Consider the following 21571-nt stretch of genomic DNA (forward strand, 5'->3'; position numbering starts at 1 on the left):
GCAAGGACAGACGAAGAAAAAAAAGAAACAAAAAACAAAAACAACAACCCGACCAGAGATGGTGGCTTGCATGATACCAGGGACACTTTCCCAATCGTTTTACGCTTATTTCGAGGGCCATAAACTTCATTTCCGCCGCGCTTTACGCAGCTCATTCGCTTTGCTCCACTACCAACGACATAATTCATCTGGATGGCACTCCAGGATCTGGGCAGAATCGGGCGTCACATCATCTGGGCGACATGGATCTACGACGCGAGAGTAACGGGATATGAATAGACGGAGCGGATCTGCTTTGCAACCAACCTTGCCATCCAACCAGCTCCACTACCTACCAACCGACCATTCTTTTTTACCACCACCTGTCAGACCCACACACATTGTTTGTACGGAGTATCAGCGGCGCAAAGACGGACCAGGAGGAAAACGGAGTTTCTGCTCCATACATGGCAGAGTGAAGAGTTCACCTGTTACTGTGCGGATTTATTGTGTATTCTGTGGTCAACAAAACACCATCGGTTCAATGATTTAGCCTTCAATTCGTTCAAACGGCATTTCTTTCCCACTGCCGGGATAGAAATGATTACTATGTACTTAGTTAGATGTGAAATACACCATCATCAGACCAAAACCCTCAGAGATTGATCCCTGCCAGTGACACGCGTGAAGACAAACCAACGGCCAGCACCACTCTTCGCCTGGCAAGATCTTGACGTATGCGGAGGTCAACCAACAGATTCAAAAGAACCCTGTAGATGGCCCATGGCGGGGCCACAATTTTGAGTCGACGCCTCGACATGTTGGCAACCAACAACATCAAAACTGTTGTCATCTCCACATGACCAACGACTCTTGTCCAAATTTACCACAACCCACCGTCGTTGCAACTAGCAGAGTAGCATGGCGCGCGGCACAGTAGCTCAAAATTTAACGATCAATGTTGGAAAGAAGACGAAAAAAGAAATCGAGTCCGCCGCAAGAGCAAGCCCACCTTGCCCCGGGGCAAATTTAGCGAGCGAGTACTGACTGGAAAGCGTGACTCGACAGCAAAGCCTCCGTCCGTCCCGCACCAACGGGCAGAGCAGCAGAGCCAGCAACCTGCCAGCCTCATACTGTGTAGTACTACTACCACCACCACGGGGCACGGGCTGGCCCCAAAAGCCAAAACGGGGCGCCGCGATACTGCCCACTCTGACGCGACCGCAAGCGCGCAAGGGCAAGATGCACGTCCACCCGCCTGTCCTCCCGCATGTCCCGGGCTTCCCTCGCCCATCATCTCACTAAGACCGGGTCACAGACATCCCGGACCGGAGCAGAGACACAAACTCCGGGTGGTCATCACCAATACGCGAGCAGTGGGGAGTGCTGCCCCCCCCCCCTCCCTCCTCGCCAACATCCCGGATTCCGGAACAAACCCAACCCGCACCCACGCGGACTACAAGATTCGTGGGTGCAGGCCTGAGAGGCCCTTGTATGTGACCTCTCACAAAACGTGACGGCGCCAACAGGGCACGCGAGGCCAAGGCTTATTTCTCAGCAAAGGGCAGAGAAGAGAGTGCAAGAAAGTGGGTTTTTCTGCCCTGTGCCCCCCTGCCCTTCACACCAACCCCGGGATTACCAACCAACACCCCAACGCTTATTTCCTTCCATGCAGCATCTTGTTTCCAGGGAATGTGCCTGACCTTCCCCCCCCCCCCTCGTCCGAATCCAGGGGTCCTGTATCTTGTGTTGCTCCGGCACGGCGCGGAGGAAAGCGTTCTGGTGTAAGCCGTCGGAGTTCAGCGCCGGACGGGGCGTCAGCCGACAGATGGACGAGCGGCCAGGGCCGGCAGCAGCACACATTCAGTTTAAGGTGGGAGCCGCATAATACTGACATGTACGTAAGTATGTATGGACAGACACACATCATAGGATGTACCGTGTGCTGTGTCCATCTACCAAGCAGGAGCAGTAGTCGCAGCAGAGACACGCCGCACCAACACCAACACCTTCACCACCGCCGCAGACGAGGAAATCCACGGCGCTTCTCGAAGCCCATGCACGCCATGCCACGCCAGCCAAAAGGGCAAGGGGAGAGAGGCCTTGCACCACGAGGCCTGCGGCGCGGGCTCGAGGAAAGGCCAACACCCAAGCCGAAAAAAGAACACTACGATACCTGTTCTGGCGTGAGCAAGCCCGGGGCGTAGGTGTGTGTGTGTGTGTGTGTGTCTGGTCATGCCATGCCATTCGGAGAGAGAAAAAGAAACAGGATCGCCCGCACCGGGGAATTCCCTCTGCCTTCCTCTGCCGCCGCATGCGACACAACACGACGAATACGTGTGCGGCACAACCAGCCAGTCACTCCACTCCACTCAACACCACCAACTACAACACACCCCCTTGTGCCTGACACACCCACCTCTCTTTTTTTCCCACGTGCGCCAACAGCTGCAGCGCAAGCGAGGAAGTAAGCAGAGAATGCAGCCCAGTTGGGAAGAGACGAAGAAAGAGAAGGGGGGGGGGCCAGCTTCGCCGCTGACGTGCATGCACGCATGCCTCTGTTGCACGCCTACGCCGCAGCTTGCTTGCTTTGCGAGGCTTACTCCCCCCTCGACCTCCCCGTCTCCCCCGCCCCCTCCCCCTTCCAAAAAATAAATCCACCCCACGCAGCGGCAAGACATCAGCTAGCTGGCGACAACGTGTATCTGGGCATGTGGTGGTCAGGACAATGTAACATCTGTAAGCGCACGCCGTTCCGGGGGTGGTCTCAGCCGCCAGCAAGCAGTCCTCGCTCACCGGATTGGGCGAGGCTGACCGACCGACCCATGCTGCATGTTGCTTCGCTGCTGCTGCTGCTGCTGCTGCTGCTGGTGTCGTCTTACACACCACCTCGCAAGCACGCCAAGGGTTTTCCACGTTTTCTCACTCTCGTTCTCTTACTGTGGTATCAAAACCCCCCCATTCTCCCCACCCCACATCAGCCTCCTTCCCAACTCGGAACCACGCCTGGCTTACTGTGGTATTATGAACACGGGGGCCGGATATCGCTCCCTCGTTTCTCACTGGATCTCACATCTCACACACGCCTGGACACAACACTCTCTCTCACTCACTGCCACCCTCCCCCCTTGCGAGAGAATCCTCCCGCTCAACAGCGACGGGGTAATATCCGCACGCTCGCATCCTCCTGCACGTGGTCGTGACTGAACCGGACTGGGCTGCAGCACGTGGCCCATACGGTGCCTAGTCTAGTGCACAAGAGATTCTCTGGTTCGGGCTAATAAAACTTGGGTCGGGTCGGATCATGATTTCCCGGCCATCTCCATCCCACGTTGCTCTTGTGTGCGTGTGCGCGCGTGTATGCAGTGAGGGTATAGCCCAGCTCAGTAAGTCAGCCAGCAAGGCCAGCAAGGTCACAGCCCAGGAAATGGCCGGCCGGCCACAAACCAGACCGCCAACCAGGCCTACTCAGACGCACACACTCTTTCTCTTTCACACGAGGCGATTTGGTCACATCAATGCGACGGCACCATGTGTATACCATGCACGCCCGCACACCCGCCCGCAGACATGCATGCATGAAGATACACAGATGCGCGCCAGCAGGCGGCAGTCCCGTCTCGTGTAGAACAGAAACAAGTCACGGCCAACCCGTGCAGCAGAGGCCTGTCCACAGTCGGAATTTAACCAGCTCTACCAACCGCCCAACGTCGTCATGTCCAACTGTCCACGCTACGATGTACCCGTGTATATCTGTACGTACTTGACTCTGGCCCCTTCTGGGCCTCGTACCCCACCCCGGTGCAGGCCCTTGGTCGTTGCGCGCAGATTTGAGCCGGCCGCTTGCTGCGACCCTGTTGTGTGTCTTGTTTGGGTGCTACAGTAGCCTTGCCTTCTCTGCCTTTGCCTTGCTCCGGCTGGCAACCGGCACCGGCACCCCACCACGTGGCGCCCCAAATTTAGGTCAGCCCTGTGGAAGTCACGTCAGGCTCCTGCCTGCCACACAATAGACAATCTGCTCGTGGCTCCGACCGCCGAACGCCCGTCAGCAGCCGGAGGTCTGACGAGATCTGCCAAGTCGCGGGAAGGAGTAGCTCGTGGCTGGATTCCAGCACCTGAGCAGGGAAACCACTGCCTTGATCGCGTCTATGTTCTCTCTTGTCTGCGGAAGGGGGTGGAGCGGGGAGGCTGGCAGTGGATGACCGGCCCCTGATCCTACCGCGACAGGAACAAGAGAGAGCGAGACCCGGCGAGGGCCTTCCCAGTCGTCACCATCACCATCAACCACCATGTGGGCGTGGATACCAGCGGAGGCAGACCAGAGTCGGCCGCCGGGTGTCAGACACACCGTACAAGGCTTCCCGCGCCGGTCTTCCTATTGGCGGCATTTGGGCTCAGTAGCGTCTGCACCAAGGTCGCTTGGAGGATCCAATCAACGCAAGGGGATCTGTGCCGGGGAGGGGTGAGGGGTGGGGTGGCTGTTAGGCATTCACTTGAACACATTGTGTACTCTGCATGTAGACCAAGTAGGCACTGCAGGCACTGGGAGGGGGCCCACAACACCCGCAATGCGGACGGAGACTTCAGACAGAAACAGATGACAAGTCGGCGCTGGCCTCGTCGTACCGCTGAAGAGACTACACTACTGCACCGCTTGGCAAGAGTGAATGCAGGGGGGAGGGAGGGGTGTCATTGACGAGGTGATGGGGCAGGTGGCTGTCATTGGCACGCGGTCGACATTGAAAATGGGCAAAATTCACTGTAGCCTCCCATTCGTCCTGTGTGTCTGGCTCGCTGGCGGGCATCGACCGCCAGACAGACAGGGGAGGGGTTCGGTCGAGCCCTACTGTAGATGAGATGCAGTAGACCGACCGCACTTGTCGCCGACCGAGATGTTGGGGGTGAACATGACGGGTCGTTTCGAAACGGCAGGTTTGTTAGGGGAGGCCGTGGCCGTGTCCCTGGAGACCTGTTGGCTGACCGAGCGCTCCGTCATCCGGGGTTCCGCTCTTTGCGACGGTGACGAGTGATGTGGATGCGCGAGTGTGTGGTTTCCCCCGCGGCGGTGGCAGGTAACACAGGCAGAAGCTGAGGTGGTACAGCCCGAGACGGAAATAGATTTTTGGAGGGCTGGCTGCAACGGTGACTTTCTAGCTGCTAGCTGCAGCCCCGAGGAAGAAAAGTGATGGCCGTTGTGCACGGCCCCACCATAACCATCGACTGCTATTGCATGGCACCCAGCCCCGTCGCGGCTAAGGAAAGACGGCTAGCCCCAGCTGTCACTCCAAAATGGGGCGGCGGGTCCCCAGGACGATCGTGAGTTTGCGCCGACCTTAGTGCCACCAAGCCGGCCAGCACGGCCACCGTTGCCGAACAGCTAGGCGAGGGAGCAGACGAGCCGGCGGCCTAAGGCACCGCGGGCAAGGGTCGTCCCAGTAGAGTAGGGCCGGTTGAAGACCCTTGATGGTCAGGTCGCCTGGCGTGTACCGAGGACCTTTGTATCTACACAATTGCCAGTGTACACACACACACACACACACACGGTCGGGGCGTCCTTAGCAAATGACCAACGCCCGTCTGAGGCGGTTTAGCAGTCGTCAATGGCGTCTGGATCTGGAGGCGTCGATGGCCCGATGCGACGCCGTTGAGGCAAAACCAGCCCGTGCTCGGTACAACTGACACCGCCGCTGCACCGTTTCTTAGGAGGCTGTGGTGCACAGAGCAGTCTCGTCTCCCGGGCATCCACCGCGTCGTCTGTGAGCCGCCCTAGGTGTGACAGCCGTTTCGCCGGGCTGCCGCGGACGCGGATTCGGCCATCGACACCCGTGCCCGTAGTCGGGCGCAGCTCACCAGCCCTGCCTGCCATCTTGGATGAAGCTCGTCACCGAGCGACCCCTTTCACCCGAGGCGTCTGCAACGGAGAATGCTGCGTGAGAATGTAGTGGTGACCAACTCCAGATGTCTGTTTCATCACTTTCTCTGTTTCCGGGGTTGCGGACTTGGCCGCCTCGAGGCATGTTAGTCCGGATCACCTGGCCGGCGAGACGGTAGGACAGCGTCCAGCCTTATCAGCTTCCATTTTTACCAATCCGGGCTGCCGTGCGATCATCTGTTGTGACATCTAAGCAGCCCCCGGGTGAGACAATCTGCTACACATCAGGCATCGTCAGTCACGCCAGTGCTTTTCGACACCGCAAATCGATGCTAAGACGGCCGCCAATGTGATGCTGTGGCTGACAGACTGCAGGCCATCATCGGGCAAGATGCGTGAAGATCGCTCGCCAACAGCTGTTGCTCGACCCGTCGGTTCCACTTCCACGGTTTTGTGTGGCTTGCTTCAAGGAGTACAGACAGTTCGCACACAAATAGTGACACTGTCGCAAAGCCTAGGCTGCTTGGGTGGACAATCCCAGCATCTCCGACGTCGTCTCGGACCCGCAGCTAGTGTTCACGTATGTGTTTATCATGCCACTGCAACCGGTGCAGGGTGATAGCCAGGCCCACTGCGGTCTGGCCCAAGCCAACGAGGTGCGATCGAACAGGTGGGATATCCTGGATGTTCTAGGTCGACGCTGTCTGCGTTGAGAAATGGGCTAGATGCCTTGCGGATCCGAGGTTTGATCGAGCTTCTCAACTTGGATTAGGTGGCACAGGGCCTTGTTGGGCCGATAGACCACAGTGCTACAAACCGCGGCTGCACACATTGTCCCGGGCCCGAGTCTCCAGCGCGGTGTGGGGAATGTGGACCTTGCGGTCAGATCGCGTCCCAACCGGATGGGGTGCGCGAGCCTTGATGCTCCCATGCTTCGGTTGACCGGGCTAGAGGCTCGGTGGACGGTGATCAACCGACCATCATTGGTCGCTGAATAACCGACATCTTGGGACCACCAAGTCGCCCAGGACGTTCGAAGCCCTACAGAAGCAGGATACGGTTGCAGCGCATAGTTGGGTGCGCCGGTGGAACTGCAGCTAAAATATCCGAACACGATCGCTTTATGTGCGTGGATTGGAAATACTGCATTCCATCACACCGAGCGACCGCAATAGGAGGATTTCCAGCGAGTTCTTCCCTCAGTGCACCGGATTAAGTGATAACAATGCCGACAGTGACGCTGCTAGCCATGCCACTGGTCCATCATACGAACTGTGGGGTTCCCGAAAGGCCCGTACTGCGATGTCCATTTTGGTTTCAGGGGATGCACCTCAGAACAGCCAACAGTGATACATTGTCAGCACCTTATCTCACCTGCTACCGTCGAGGAGACATGCAGTTCAGGTTGGCCACCGCCTTGAAAAGAGACAACCATACGCTACATCCCATAGTCAATTACAGGTGAATCAGGCGAACGATAAGCCCACCGTGAGCAGGTTCCTGGCATGGTGGCTACCGATGTGCCTCGTGGCAGTATGCCATTGTAGTTTTTGTCGCCGTTGTGGCTTCTTCGAGTGACGGGCGCTTCGACAGAAAGCGGTGGCTGGCGGAGCGAGGGTGAGGCACAACCGACGGGCCGCTGTGCAGCAGGATTTGGGTGATCTTAGGTGGTATGCCGACATTATTGCGGGACTGGAGACAGGCAGATAGGTTGGTCGACGTGGTTGTCTAAAATAAAGCAGCCCACTAGAAATTAATCATCATTACCAGCCGAGTGGACGTCAGTTCCAGGCAACAGAATTCCCTGCAACGAGACTCGACAACACCAGTCACCGGTGTTACATTGGACTGCTGGGGTTGTTTGCCCGGTGGAACACCTCGAGCACGGAGCAGGGACTGGTCCTGGACCAAGCAAGGGCCTAGTGAGGGTGTGTCGATATCAGACCTGGCAGGGCCTGTGCTCTTTGCTCCGTGCTTCAACAGACACAGGACGCCCCTGACAACCCAGTTTCCTAGCAGCAAGTTTGGCGTCCTGAAATGCGTCACTGGCTGTGGAGCAGAAATGTGATAGTTTCGCGACTGTGACGTGAGCTCAAGTCCCGCATGTCATGGCGAGACGTTGTAGTGCATCGCCTGTTGCGGATCTGCGTGGTCGCCGGCGCTGCACGTCTAAGGCAATTTGGTGCCAGGGATATACAAGAGAGCGACCCCCAAATGTAGGGCAATTTGTGTTGTGATCAGGAGCGAAGGCGAAGGCTACCATCTAAAGATATCTGCGATCCCAGCACGCTGAGCGATGTCGACATGCATGTTTCAGTCAAGGCTGGGAGGCCAACTTGAGAGGCCAAAAGCCAAATCGAAAGCCGATCTGCACCGAGTGAACGCCAAAGCAGCCAGCTAGCCAGGCCAATCTGCTATTATTGGAGTCAGTGAGAAAATATACTGAAGAGAAAAGACTGCTTGGCAAGCCCAATGATCGTTCGCTAATTGAATACCCGTTGCACAGTGCGGGATCGTCGTCAACCATATTGCTGTGCCAGAAGTCCAGGCACGATTGCAATATGATTGCTTCTTGTGGTTCCAGTGTCTATGATTTCGATCCGTGGGTGCCAGGGGCCCTGGCAGAAAGAGCCGAGCCGGAGACGATGGGCGTTCTCCGGTCCCGGGTGAGCCCCGAAGGTAGACCAGGGTCCCCCGACGGCGACATCGATCGTGACCGGTTCAATGTAACTTGGCCGTCCGCAAGGGCTTGGCTAGCAATCTGTCATGATGTGCGTGCACACGTCTATGCGTGAGAGGTAGTAATAGCGTCGTCGAATGGTTTCTCTCCATCATGTACTGGTGCAGGTGCCAAAAATACAAGAAATCAAAACACAGCTTGTCAGAGGCTTAACTGGTACCGTGCCATCGCTCCTCCAACAGAATAGGGTCATGAGACGCGTTCGCATGCAGGACAGGTGTTGTGGTCTGAAAACTGTCGCCCACGGATGCTCCAAGATCCCTCAACACTTCGCTAGATGCACGGCACATGTGACGGCGTATCTAAGGACGTGGTGAGCAAGACAACCCTCATAAGGATGACGAAGCACGCTGAACGTGAATTCGGCGGCGCAAAGGCTTGAAAGGGAAGGTTAAAGATAAGTGCTTCATCTGCTGACGAGCTCCATGGCTGGCTTGCCAGCCTATGCATAAAAACCTCGAGGGCGGCAGGAGCGAAGCGTTTCATCGGTGCTCGCGAAAGAGGGTTCCGCTTCGTCGATCTTGAGCCCCCAGCCCCCCATGTGTGTGTGGAAGACGTTGTTGTGATTGATTGAGCCGGCCATGTGGCTAGGATCCGTAGAGACTGGCGTAGAGTGCCGCAAATGTGACATGAGAGTCTCCCACAACGAAGATAGGGCGTTTGACCCGGCGGCTAGTCGAGATCGCTGCCTCACTGATCATCCCAGTGTGGCTCCTGTGAAGACTCGAGGACCATGAGGTATCGCCGTTGTGAGATTTCTTGGCGATCTCAGAGACTATTGCTCCTTCAGTCAGACAGCAGGCTACGGGATGGAGGGGGTAGAGGAAGACAGCGTGGCTTGCAAGATGACCCGACGGCGGCTCGAGCGCGAATGAGTGGTCGAACATCTACACTAGATGCTGCAGCGTAAGGTTCTGACATTGTGCCACACGTGGGCGCTATCACCGGCAGGCCATCATTGGAGCATGGAGCATTGGGGCGGAAGCGATCAGACCGACGGAGAGACGAGACTGGGAATGCAGTCATCGCAGTCCGGAGTCAGCAAGACCCTGTCATGGCCAATGCGTGTAGTTCTTGTTACGGGAGCGATACCAACCATGTCAGGCAGGGAGACGGCTAGACAACTTGAGGGTGAGGATGAGGGTACGGGCGTGAGTGCGAGAGGTGCAAGTCGTCACGGCTGGTCGCCGAAGAAGGGCCAGACCACAGAGGCTGGCGATGACGGGGAGGCTAATGTAGGGACTGCATCCCGCGTCTCGACGTCGGTTCTGGGCGTTGCATCATTGGTAGGAAGGACAAGCCTGTGATGCGGGAGTTGAGGGCAAAGCGCGGCGGTGTGAGTGATGACGGCGATGGACGTTGAAGGCAGGAGCGAGCCTTGCTGGATGTTGGTCGAGTGGGACACACACAAACGAGGCAGTTGGGACAGTCAATCGGGTTGAACGGCAGGCGCTTGGCGCAACAGACGCAGGCGCACCCTCCCCTAAGCGCCCGCGCTTAGGTGCATTGCTACACAAACCATGCTCCAACACAGGCTTACCGGGACAGTCGCGACAGGCAAGTAGCCCCACACGGGGCAACGAGTCAACATCAACATCAACACCAACATCGACGTCGACGTCGGCATCCACTATCCTCGACCATCATCACCGCCAACACGACACCACCATTACCACCACCACTGTGGGCACCACCACCCAGCACATTAGACCACACCCTGCAGAACTGACAAATGACCTTGTGCTGCATGACTCGCCACATCTCAGCGTCTACAGACACAGGATTCGCAAGGATTGCACCAGACTGCATCCGACTGCACTGCATATCGGCATGAACTGGGACCTCCCAGATCAGGGCTGCTCAAACAGGCGACCTCTGCCCGACTGTGCTTCAGGGGAGGAGGAAGGAAGGACCTGCGCATCGCGAAGGCGATTGTTCCCCGTTGTTGCCAGCCACCACCAAGAGGATTGGACCAGACTGGCTACCTGCTTCTGCACAAGCGACAAGCTCCTGAGGAAGGAGGAGGGAGCGAGACCCATCCCAGTCATGCTGAGTGGTCTCTGATAGGGATTCAGGCTCATTTCCTGCAGCAATCGAGTCTCATCTGCGGGTCACCACTCCGTCACGCTGCAAGCACACAAGCACACTCGCAACCAGCATGGCCGCCCAGGTCGCACAATCTGCCCACTCTCAGTGGAGGGCGAAGAGGAACCAGGTCTTCCGGTCTGTGTTTCCTACTGAAAGCTCGCTGCCGACACCGCAGCCCAACCCATCAGCGCCAGTTCCTGGGCACCACACAGAGCCGTCCACGATTCTCTCCCCAGTCACGGCCTCGTTCCTCCTGGCTCCTCTGACGTCTCAGAGGCACCCCTCCGGCCAGAATCCCAGCAGGGATGCCACCAGGAGTGCAGATGACCAGACCACCTTTGACCGTGCTTGGCATACTGTCACGACGACATTGCAGTTGCCACATCCCGCGTCGGGCCAAGAATCGTCCGGGGTTCTGCCTCCGGAGTTGCCATTCCAGTTCCATGAGGATGAGGTCGCATTCAATGCTGCGCTTCAGGTGGTGCTGCAAGCTCGCCATCCAGAGACTGGCCATGACCACACCATCCTGGCCTGGCATAGCCATCAAGCTAGACGGCACTTTATCCAGCATGTCGACCCTTTACTGGCCGCGACATCTGCCACGGGCAAATTGAGGGTCCAGAATGAGACGGCTTCGTACACAGATCATCTGATCGTCGTCGAAAATGCAGTACACATATTGGAAGCTGCACTGCAGCAATACTTTCACTCCCTGGCCTTGATACTGCGCGGGATAGAGCGGGGGGACCGGCCGAGGGCACCACCCAGGAGCTCAGAGACCATTGTGAATCGATTCCGCCGGGATCTGCATGCACTGATTAGCAACTCAGCTGGTCCAATATTGCCATCGCTGCGTGTAGTGCTGGATATTCTCACAGAGCAGGCACTCCAGCTCCCCAAGGCCGAGCAGAAGCACATCAGTCTCAAGGATGTAAGAGTTGATAACAATCAAGTTGATAATGCACGAGGGCAGCTCTTGCACCTCGTGGGGGCTCTTGCACAGGTTGGACTTGCGGGTGAGGGCTTTCAAGGCTTGTTCGCCGAGGTCATGGATCGAAATATGCGAGAATACGTCGGTCGGTCCTACGCACAAGTCTGGAAGGCGGCTCCAGTAAACAATCGGGGCTTCCATGGACTAGACAAAGCTGCAGCCAAGTCCATGAACCTCACACAAGCATCTTGGTGCATCGTATCTCTCTGCCACTGGGTAGAGAACCACTTCGCTCGCCTGGCCTTGGAAGTACGCAGTCGTACCGACGGCCATGGCTCGAAAGCGAAGACTGCTGTGCCCCTGGCAGAACTTCAGCAGTGGAAAGAAATAGCCATAGGTCACATTGCTGCATTGCGGATCTCTGAGCTGTTTGACATTGTTCTCCAGTGGCCGGCCAGCAAGGGAGCGCTGGATGACCTGAAAGTCAGTGTCACAACTCCTGAACGGCGACGACAATTGACCGACTCCTTTTCGGCGGCGCTCCAGAAGCGACTTCTACACCCTGCCCGGTCCACACTAGACATACTGCGAGTCTACATCTCCATGATTCGCACCTTTCACGCTTTAGACCATTCCAAGGTGCTCCTGAGTCGGGTGGTCTCTTCACTCCAACTCTACCTGATCCAGCGAGAAGACGCTGTCCGTATCGTGGTCACAGGCATGCTCGCGGGTCCAGAGGAAGTGGAGGAGGCCCAGAAGGCCACGTCGTCCCCCAAGGAGCTGGGATCCGGTACGGGTGCCAGCGGCAAGCTGGTCGAGCTTGCCATGCTGCTCAACGACCCGGATCAACAACGACGGGTGGAGATTGACGATGAAGACCTGGATTGGGATGATATGAACTGGGTGCCTGACCCAGTTGACGCGGGTGTCAACTACAAACGTCCTAGATCCGAGGATGTCATTGGCACACTGATCAGCACTCTTGGAGCTGAAGATGTGTTCATTAAGGAGTTCCAAACAATCATCGCGGACAACCTGCTCTCCACACAGACGGATTTCACGCAGGAACAGAGGGTGCTGGATCTTCTGAAGAAACGCTTCGGCGAATCTGCTCTCCAAAACTGTGAAGTCATGATCAAGGACATTTTCGACTCCCGCAAAGTCGACAGCATTATCCGGATGGTCGAGCTGGGGAAGCCAACACTGGCTCCTCGCGTCTTCGGTACACCAGCACCTACCACTCCGTACGTGGATGCCGGCCAACAGCTGGATATGGAGGAAGAGGAACAAGGCCTGCTACCCTACCAAGCCCGCATTCTGTCTCGTCTGTACTGGCCAAATATCGTCCAAGAGACCTTCACCCTTCCCCGACCTGTCATAGAACAACAGGCGAGGTACGGAAGGGGCTACGAATGCCTCAAGTCAGCACGCAAACTCACCTGGTTACACCAGCTCGGCCAAGCCACCGTTGAGTTGGAGCTTGAAGACCGCACCGTCAACGTGGAATGCAGAACCTTTGAGGCGGCTGTCATTTACGCATTTCGAGACGAAGATGATGACGGAAACGAAGAGCACAGAGGTCCGGCTCACCGGACCGTTCAAGAACTCCATGAACACCTGCAAATGGATGAGGAGCTTGTTCTGCAGGGCCTAGAATACTGGGAGTCCAAGCAAGTCCTCGCCCGTTATCCCCACGACCAGAACACATTTGTCGTGCTCGAGCGGAGAGATCAGCCTCTCAGTCGTCCCGAGCTTCACCCCGCGGCCTCGGCGCCAGCCGTCATGCAAGATGACCACGGGGCACAGCCGGGGGGCAAGCCCACTGCTCTCAAGCGAGCGGGCACGACGAGTGCGATGGACGCCAAAGAGAACGAGAGAAGGGCCATGTACTGGCAGTTCATTGTGGGTATGCTGACCAACTCGATGCCGAACGCACAGTTGGGGCAGCTGGCGATGATGATGCGGATGCTGATCACAGATGGGTTCTCCTGGAGCGACCAGGACCTGCAGGAGTTCCTCGCGGAGAAGGTGGAGCTTGGGGAGCTGGAGGTTGCTGGCGGCAAGTACAAGTTGGTCAAGAAGTGAGCTTGGTTTGGTGTCAAGGTCCATCGTAGATGCTTTTGCTGGGCAGTATGTTGGAACCGGGGTCATAGGCCTGAATTGAGCGTTTGCAAGGTACCTGGAGCTCACAGTCGCATGCGTTTACTGTAAACCACAGATGGCCACCTACCTGGGCACTTGGCTAGGCGCTCCTAGAACCAGGCAAGGCCGTTTGTTTGAAGGAAACAAGCTCATGGGTATCTCATGACCAGTGGCATAGAAGCCCGCCAACGTCCTCAAATCATGTCCAGCACCAGTCGCTGGCCCGCCCGGTCCAACCCTACCCGCAACGCCTCGTGGAACAACCGAACAAGTCAGACCTCGGACCTCCTCGACGTCCTCCGCGATGCCCTCCGTGACGCCCGCTTCCGCAAGGCGTCATCGTCCTCCCCCCTGCTGGCCCTCTGCTCTGCCCTCCACAGCTGGCGCACGCGCTCTTCGCTGGCGTCACCGTTGATGACGCGGCGGCTGTAGATGAAGGGCTTCGGTCCCCCCGGGTAGCGGCCCTTCCGGACCTTCTTCTTGCGCGAGAAGTAGGTCCAAGTCACGTAGAAGCCGTGCACGTGGCCCGGGATGACGCCGCACAGGAACCAGAGGGTATTCACCAGGGCGTCCATGCCGACGCCTGCGACGAGCATCACCGAGAGGGGCGGTACTGGGGGAAAAGGGGGTTGGTCAGCCTGCTTGAGCTAGGCGAGGAGGAGTTGATAGCCAGGTTGGTTGGTTGGCTTACAGAACATGTTCACCAAGGTGAGCGTGACTCTCTCGAGGAATATGCGCATCTTGTCGACCCGGAGATAGCCCTTCGATAGACTTGGTGTCGAAGTCTGTTGTTGGCCGTGCCTGGCTTCGGGACTGGTGAGCTGACCTAGTCCTCACTGTCTTCGAGAAGAGACCAAATTTGTGTGTGTGTGTGTGTGTGTGTGTGTGCATGTCTCTCGTGTGGCAGCTGAGACATGAGATCGGGAATACATTCAATGAATGAGTAGTTGAGAGAGGTCAAGCTCATGCCCACACAGTCGCTCCAACAAGAGCTCGGCGTGTTCTAGACCCAGACGCCCAGCTCAGAACACCGGAGCGGGCCGCCCAGCCGTATGTACTGTATCATCTGCCAAGCCTCCTTACTCAGAGAATAGACTGCTGCGTGGCATCCGAGGGGCCTGATAGATAAGACAAAACTTGGAAATCTTGATCGCACCCCTGGCAGCCCATGGTCCGTGGCTGTCTGGCAAGCTCCATGACGAACGACTGCGACCGTGATGCGACGTTGGTGGTTGGTCGGGCAGGGGCGGTCGTTGGACTGGGGCCCGGCGGGGTGACGTCACCTGGCATTTGAGCCTCAGCTGATCCAGACCCTGATTGTGCTCGTCTCAGCCAACGCGACCGACAGCTGTATTCTGACCACTCACGGAATGGTCGAGCTGATCGAACCTGACCTTCCCCCTAATTTGCCTGCGGCTTTCCGACGGCGCTGTGTTTGAGCAATGATGCGTCGAGTTATACCAGCTAGCACTTGAACGACTGTAGTCAGGGTTTGAAGAGGGGGGGGGAGGGGGCACATCGCTGAGGTAGGCTTCCAGGAACTTGAGTATGTATCAAATTATTCTATGGTGGTTTTAACTACGGGGGAAACTGTTATATATGCTGGCTTGTGTCCAAAGCCCAGGAGTAGAGCTAGGTGTGCAGGCAGCCTGACTGGTCGTTGATCTTGATGAGCGACCTCTTGGAGCCAAGCTCAACAGCACGCGTGATTAGAGCCTGTAAAAGGTCAATTTAAACAGTCCGATACATGTTGAGATTATTGTACTCACATTGAGCTTAGTTTCCGTCACGTTCTGTTCTCGGCTCAGAATAAAGAGCGTCCCAAAGTTAGGCGACTGCACGATAGCATAGTCGTCCACGACATATTCTTGAGAATATGAGTTAGCCCAAGAACTCATCATAGATTCCATCCCGCTCGATCTCGACCGTGGTTGCACTCACCTTGCACAATGTAGTTGGGCCCCGGGCAGGCATTGGTGGAGTTGAAGAAGGTAACCTCAAACGCCCCAGCGTCGCCATAGACAGGGTCGACAGGAGCTGCCGATCCCGTGATGGTGATGGGTAGTCCCACTGCTTCGCACTGGTTCTTCACACCAACTGTCCCGTCGTCGTTGAGGGAGTAGTTCGCTGTGACACACTTGCAGCCGGCGGTGAAAATAGCCTCATATCCGGCCACCTGATACCACGTGCCAAGGTAAGAGGGCAGGTCGAAAGTCGAGACAGACTTGGGGTAGACGCAGGTGCTACGGGAGAATGTGAGTGGATGGACCTTGGGATTAACAAGCTCCGGACCGATGGCCACGCGTGTGTGTGTGGCACACAGGGGCCGGGCCGAACCAAGGCGGAGGGCGAGCTGGCATGAGGCCTGGGGCAAGCCCTGGGGGCGAGACTTACCCATCCCAAAGAGCTGAAACGACATTCGTGCCATTGGCCGTTACTCCCTGTCGGGAAAGCAGGGGAGACGCGGCGACGGCGGCTGTCAGCCAGGCAAGAGGGTGAAGAACGGATGTGACATGCATATTGAGTGAACGAATGAAGCGATCAGCAGAAATGCAGTGTACCGGTGTCGATCAAGATAGTGTTGCTTGGTCAAGGCCACACATATGCCAGGCGATGTCCTCGCAGATGCATCTTTATATCCTGAAGGCCTCGGTCAAAATGGCTGTCATTAGAATTCATCGCACTCGCTTAACGCCTCCACCTCCACCCCCGTCAAGGTTCCAGCTGGGCTGATGAACTCGACAGTGACAGCGGCGAAGCTACTGTCTTGGCCCTCAGCCCTGCCCAGCGCCCGGGAAGAAGATACCCACACCAAGGGGGGGGGGCCGCGATGACGGAACCGTGACTGCCACCTCTGCGCATCGGGACGAAACATGGCAGATCGATCTCGGGCGATGTGTTGCACAGCCGAGAACGTGAGAACTCCACTCCTGGTGAACAATCGGCCGTCGATTCCGAGCGCAGGGGATGCGGAGACCCCGGCTTTCTTGGGAAGCCAGGTCCGCCTACAGGCCCACTTATGGAAGTATATGTTGTCCGAGGTCCGACCTCACGAACTGTATACCACAAGCTGAATGATGGTGGAGGCCGAGAGTATTCGTCTTGTTGGCGAGGTGGGTCCGTCGAATACCAGTGCCTTGTCTAAAGCCGAATCGATCGATTTATATGCACAGTGACGGCTACATTTTCTCAGAATGCACGTGCCAATTGAATTGTTATAATCATTCTATTGAATCATATATTTTCGAGCAAATCCTAATGATTAGCTGAGGCGAGATCAAGACCGAGACCATTGTTACATTCGGTGCGTAGTTTTGTAGGCACATTCATGGACGTTCGTGACGAGGTCCTAACACCGACTTGTGTGACTTCACCTCTACGGATAAAGTCTAACCCTGTCTATGTGGGGTCAGATCTCTTTCCATCAAAACATGAGATCCGGCCTATCGGTAACGCACGCGCGGAGGTCGCGGGTAGTACAGCGTCTTGGCTGAAGGAGACCTTGTGTGTGCAGCAGAGCAAGATGTTTCCTTCGCCCTGAACATTGATCGCATTTGTGAGTACCATTTCAACAAGGGTCAGTGTCATCGTCAATCATAATATGTACCTCTAGTTGAGCATTCTGTAATTGTCAAACTTGTCAGGCGGTGCCACACGCGAAAAGCCCAGTATTAGAGAAGCTTGGCCCAAGACAAGTACTACAGGGCTCACAGGGTTACTTGTCGATGAGTTGAGGACACAAGCATGGGAAAGATCACTTGAAAATATTGCGCGAATGGTTCAAGAGCTTCATACTGATTATGAGACTAGCAGTCCTCATGCTCTAGTTTATGTGTAGCTCCCAGGTCTCCGAGACAATACTCGGTCAGTTGATCAATTTCCACAGACCTAGACCATCTGCCCACGACTTACGGAAGCTCGCCATCAAGCGTCTTCACCACATGCTGCACCTCCATCCCCTCTGGCCACAGTGCTGGGCCAGGCATCGTGTAGTTCCTGATCTTGGTCCAAAAGTCCGGGATCAGCACCCCAGGCGACGTGTTGTCATAAGCGCCGGGGAACTCGACAAGCGGCCCCAACACACCCGAACCCCCTTCAGACTCGACAAGGACCTGCGCGCACCCAACATAGAACTGTGCGTTGTTCAGCTTGTGCGCAGCGTGGAGGGCCAGCCCCTCGGCACGGATGAGATACTCGCCCGCCGGCAGCTCGGCGGGCAGGGGGAAGCGGAAGCTGTGGGTCTTGCGGGTGGCCCAGATGATGCCGTTTTGGGGGTCTATGGCCGGCTCAGGCGAGCCCGCCGTGGAGCTGGGGGCGAGCGTGTAGCTCGCCGAGTAGATCTTGGCCCAACTGCCTGATCCGTCGTAGTCGGCCGCCGCGACGCCTTCCGGGACGGGCGAGATGTAGACCTGCTGCACGCCCGGGTGGCCGAACGTCGAGGCGATCTTGAACCCAAGCTCGGCGCCAGCCTGGACCGTCAGGGTCTCCGTGCCCAGGGCGGTGCCGGAGGAGCCGCCTGAGTTGCAGCGCATGTTGGTGCTATTGACGATTTGTAGGGGCGCGTTGGAGATGTTACTTTGGCGGACGTATTGGTAGGGCTCGCCGATCACCTCTCCTTCCACGATGAGATTGGTGTATTCCCAGTGGGCTAGGGCACAGTCAGGGAGAAGGCTCGCTGCCAGGAAGCAGAGCGGAACGAGTGTATGATGCATTTTGTGGTTAAAATATCCCAGATTTGGTAGCTCATGAAAAATGTTCGGGAACGGAGAGAGAAGTGTTTGCCAAAAGACGTCCTTCTGCTTTTTATAATCGGACAGCGCCCGGCCTGTCTTCTCCGTGTGCTGTTGGGATCCGTCGGGAGACGCAACCGACAATTTCTTTTCTCAGAGCACAATTGGCTTAGTATTCAGATTGCGAAAATCAGAGCGGACAACCTGCAGAAACACTTTCCTGTTCAAGCAAGGCATGTGGGCCGATCCATGTTTTCGCGAGAGAGACTCACGGTGATCATTTCTCTACAGAGTCCGTGCATACTCTAGGGACAAGCTAAATATATTGCTCTGCGTCGACGCGCTGCATGTATTGCAGCCTAATCCAAGGCTTTCCTCCACCAACCAAACATTGAATGGTCAAATATAGCTTAGCTGGTCCTTGATACATCGTGCAATTTGTCCAGAGGGAACAGCAGCGGCTCACATCGGTCACTCACAGATAAATCGCGCGGGAAGTTCCTAGCTGCAGGGAGCTATGCGCCATTTGAATTCTTTGAGGTGCACGATGGATCAGTATTTCCTTCACCCTGAAGTACGTTAGCCTGAGGTGTATTGATCCGCCGATGAACAGCCGACGGAAGGCGTCTAGGCGCACCAAGGAAGCATGCGGACAAAACTATTCAATTGTTGAATATATGCGATCAGCTACCAACATGGCATACAATTATGACTTGATACGTAGACACTCTGTTGCAAAGTCCACATTCACATGGTGCCTGACAGCAGTTTTGAGCCAGAATCCTACCAAGACAAGAACCCTATCAAGCCTGAATTATTAAGATGTCAAGGTTACTCGAGGGTCTCTGCACCGGATTTAGCGAGTTCAAACCGTCCAACGAAGACACTAAAAGATGGGGATAGTCGCAACAATTCTGTACAAGCTACGTCAAGAATGCTGTATTTACATTACATCGAGTTCTCAGGTTTTATTCTGAACTGAAGGCCTGCATTTGTTTCACGAAGTTGAGCCACTTGTAAACATGTAGAGTATGAGGTGTTTTTCGCAGTGCCTATGTTTAATGCCTGAATGTCTCGAGGATGATGAGCTCGAGACTCTCGGGCGCGGTGACCAATTTCCCGTTCTGAATGACTGGTGGAGAAATGAATCAATAACCGTAACTACATTTAGGTTCACACTTCTGAGTTCCCTGGCTCCATGTACCCAACGCCGCCCTCATCGACCATCACATTGGTAAGGGAAGTCAGTTCCCGGTAGTCCATCGCATCGCCCACGGCCTATTTGTGCCAAACATGCCCATCTCGACTTTTCCTTGACAATCTGGGGCTAATTCGTGTTACCCGAGAATTGACCTACTCACAGTCCTAGTCAGAGAATATATTGTACAAGGTTGTGCAGTACAGATTTCTCCGATTAGCCAGACTTGATTGTGCACACGGCGTGGTGGGAGTATCACAAGCCCGGTGGGTATTGTATCGATTGAAAGAGAAGACTACACTCAACCGGTTCTGGTCATGGTGCCTCTTTTGCCGAGGAGGAAAGGCGAAGTCGTCCTGGGTGCCATTTCGAGGTTCGCCTCGAACGGGGCTGTGGGCGCTCTTAGAGGCAAATGCATAGATGTCTTTGGAGTGTACCGGTAAATGACCAGATACAATCGTTTCCAATGCCCACGAGCCTCCTGACATGACGCCGAGGCACACGAGCAGTCAGAACGGTGTTGCTGCTGTGCTGGTAGAGTGTACAACTAACTACTCCAGTGTCTGTGAGTTTGGACAACGGCTTCTGTGTCTCTGACTGCAATCCGTTGGTTCAGCAACTTGGCGTTCCTAGATTCTTGTGTCCGACTGGAAGCTTAGCTACTGGTTTCGTTCAGGCTGGGAGCCCCAGAAATTGGGATCGGCTTGGTTCTCCGCGATGGCCGCAAAACCATCGCCATCTGGTATGGATAGCGCCAGAAATTCTGAACAAAGCTCAATGGTATTAAGCACTGTAGGGCTGTATCCTTGTCCGAATCCTTGTACATGAGAATCTTCTAGCTGACTATGAGTCGGTCTTGTAGGGCCATGCTCCGGCATGAAGGCCTTTCCTGTCGGAAAAGTAGGCATCTCCGTATAGGCGCACACCTGATTCATGCCAACGAGGGAGCGGCGGTCCAGGTTGTGGATGGGCATCTGGTATGTGCTCGTGCCTGCACGTAAGTGCTCGCCCTCGGCCCCGGTCGCTCATCAAATTGAGGCAGCGCCGGATTCCTGACCCTTGGATGGTACCTAGGCGCTCGCGGCCCAAGGTCCGAGGCGCGATCCGACACTGAGTGTCAATGCTGCAGCGCGAGAAGTTCGCGATGCGCAGACTGTCTTGAGGTCAAATGCGGAGTTGTTTGCTTGATGACGAGTCGAAGTCGCGATCTTGGCGTAGCAGCGACTTGCAGTGGTCACACCTGCCCGGAGAAATCGTGACAGATGATTCCTAAGCATCGGAGTAGGTCTTCGCGATGAACTGCCTGAAGGATAGGTCGCGTGAATCTGTCTCACTCCTCCGGATGTCTGTCAAGTAAGACCGAGAACAGACAGTTGGCATGCTTAGAAGTGTTGCCCTGATTCAGAGGAGTATGAGAGGGAATTCTTGAGGATACTCGACATGGTTGGGACTGGTCAAGAGGTGTTTTGTAGGCTGATTGGACAAGTCCATTGGATGAATGGTGTTTAATTTAGGGAGCCCATGACTATCGATTTCGCGTTCTGTCCTCGAAATAGTCTCAATTAAAGGAGGAGAAAACGATTAGCCAGGGGCCATGATGCTGTGAAGGAACGCAGCGAGTGATACGCCAGGCACCTTTCCCTCCATTATGCTTGTATCAATAGTCTGAAATCGGTTGAGCGGCCGAGAACGTGATGAATATTTTCCGCTGGTCCAAGGAGCTCCACTCTTCCTCTGGTAATCGATATCCAGATTCCCCCACGTAGATGCCTACGCCTTGGGCCCACATTGAGATAGACGGGGCGTCGGCATTGGAACTCTGGCCAGAGGTATCGCTCCATGCTCCGGTGGTTGGGGGTTGTGAATTCCGCAATGGAATCATGGCTGGTGA

The 21571-nt window shown here is 55.9% G+C and overlaps 5 protein-coding genes across 5 annotated transcripts; 1 reads left to right on the forward strand and 4 right to left on the reverse strand.

Annotated features, from left to right (window-relative positions):
* Positions 1–5245: 5245 nt before the first annotated feature.
* INS49_010445 (uncharacterized protein) lies at positions 5246–5845 on the reverse strand (the record flags this gene model as incomplete). The annotated part of the gene is made up of 2 exons (XM_043171170.1): positions 5246–5356; positions 5660–5845. The coding sequence occupies 2 exons, from the start codon at positions 5843–5845 to the stop codon at positions 5246–5248; spliced, it is 297 nt and encodes a 98-aa protein (XP_043025735.1).
* Positions 5846–10749: 4904 nt separating this feature from the next.
* Positions 10750–13695, forward strand: INS49_010446 (uncharacterized protein; the record flags this gene model as incomplete). The annotated part of the gene is made up of 1 exon (XM_043171171.1): positions 10750–13695. The coding sequence occupies one exon, from the start codon at positions 10750–10752 to the stop codon at positions 13693–13695; it is 2946 nt and encodes a 981-aa protein (XP_043025736.1).
* Positions 13696–14024: 329 nt separating this feature from the next.
* On the reverse strand, positions 14025–14492 carry INS49_010447 (uncharacterized protein; the record flags this gene model as incomplete). Its single annotated transcript, XM_043171172.1, has 2 exons — positions 14025–14365; positions 14444–14492. The coding sequence occupies 2 exons, from the start codon at positions 14490–14492 to the stop codon at positions 14025–14027; spliced, it is 390 nt and encodes a 129-aa protein (XP_043025737.1).
* An 892-nt stretch (positions 14493–15384) lies between these two features.
* On the reverse strand, positions 15385–16271 carry INS49_010448 (uncharacterized protein; the record flags this gene model as incomplete). The annotated part of the gene is made up of 4 exons (XM_043171173.1): positions 15385–15468; positions 15522–15619; positions 15694–15995; positions 16147–16271. 4 exons carry the CDS (start codon positions 16269–16271, stop codon positions 15385–15387), a joined length of 609 nt encoding a protein of 202 aa, XP_043025738.1.
* A 1389-nt stretch (positions 16272–17660) lies between these two features.
* On the reverse strand, positions 17661–18464 carry INS49_010449 (uncharacterized protein; the record flags this gene model as incomplete). The annotated part of the gene is made up of 1 exon (XM_043171174.1): positions 17661–18464. One exon carries the CDS (start codon positions 18462–18464, stop codon positions 17661–17663), a length of 804 nt encoding a protein of 267 aa, XP_043025739.1.
* Between the last annotated feature and the right edge of the window lie 3107 nt (positions 18465–21571).

The sequence above is a fragment of the Diaporthe citri genome, assembly GCF_014595645.1.
Source record: "Diaporthe citri strain NFHF-8-4 chromosome Unknown scaffold_4, whole genome shotgun sequence".
Taxonomy (NCBI): Eukaryota; Fungi; Ascomycota; class Sordariomycetes; order Diaporthales; family Diaporthaceae; genus Diaporthe; species Diaporthe citri.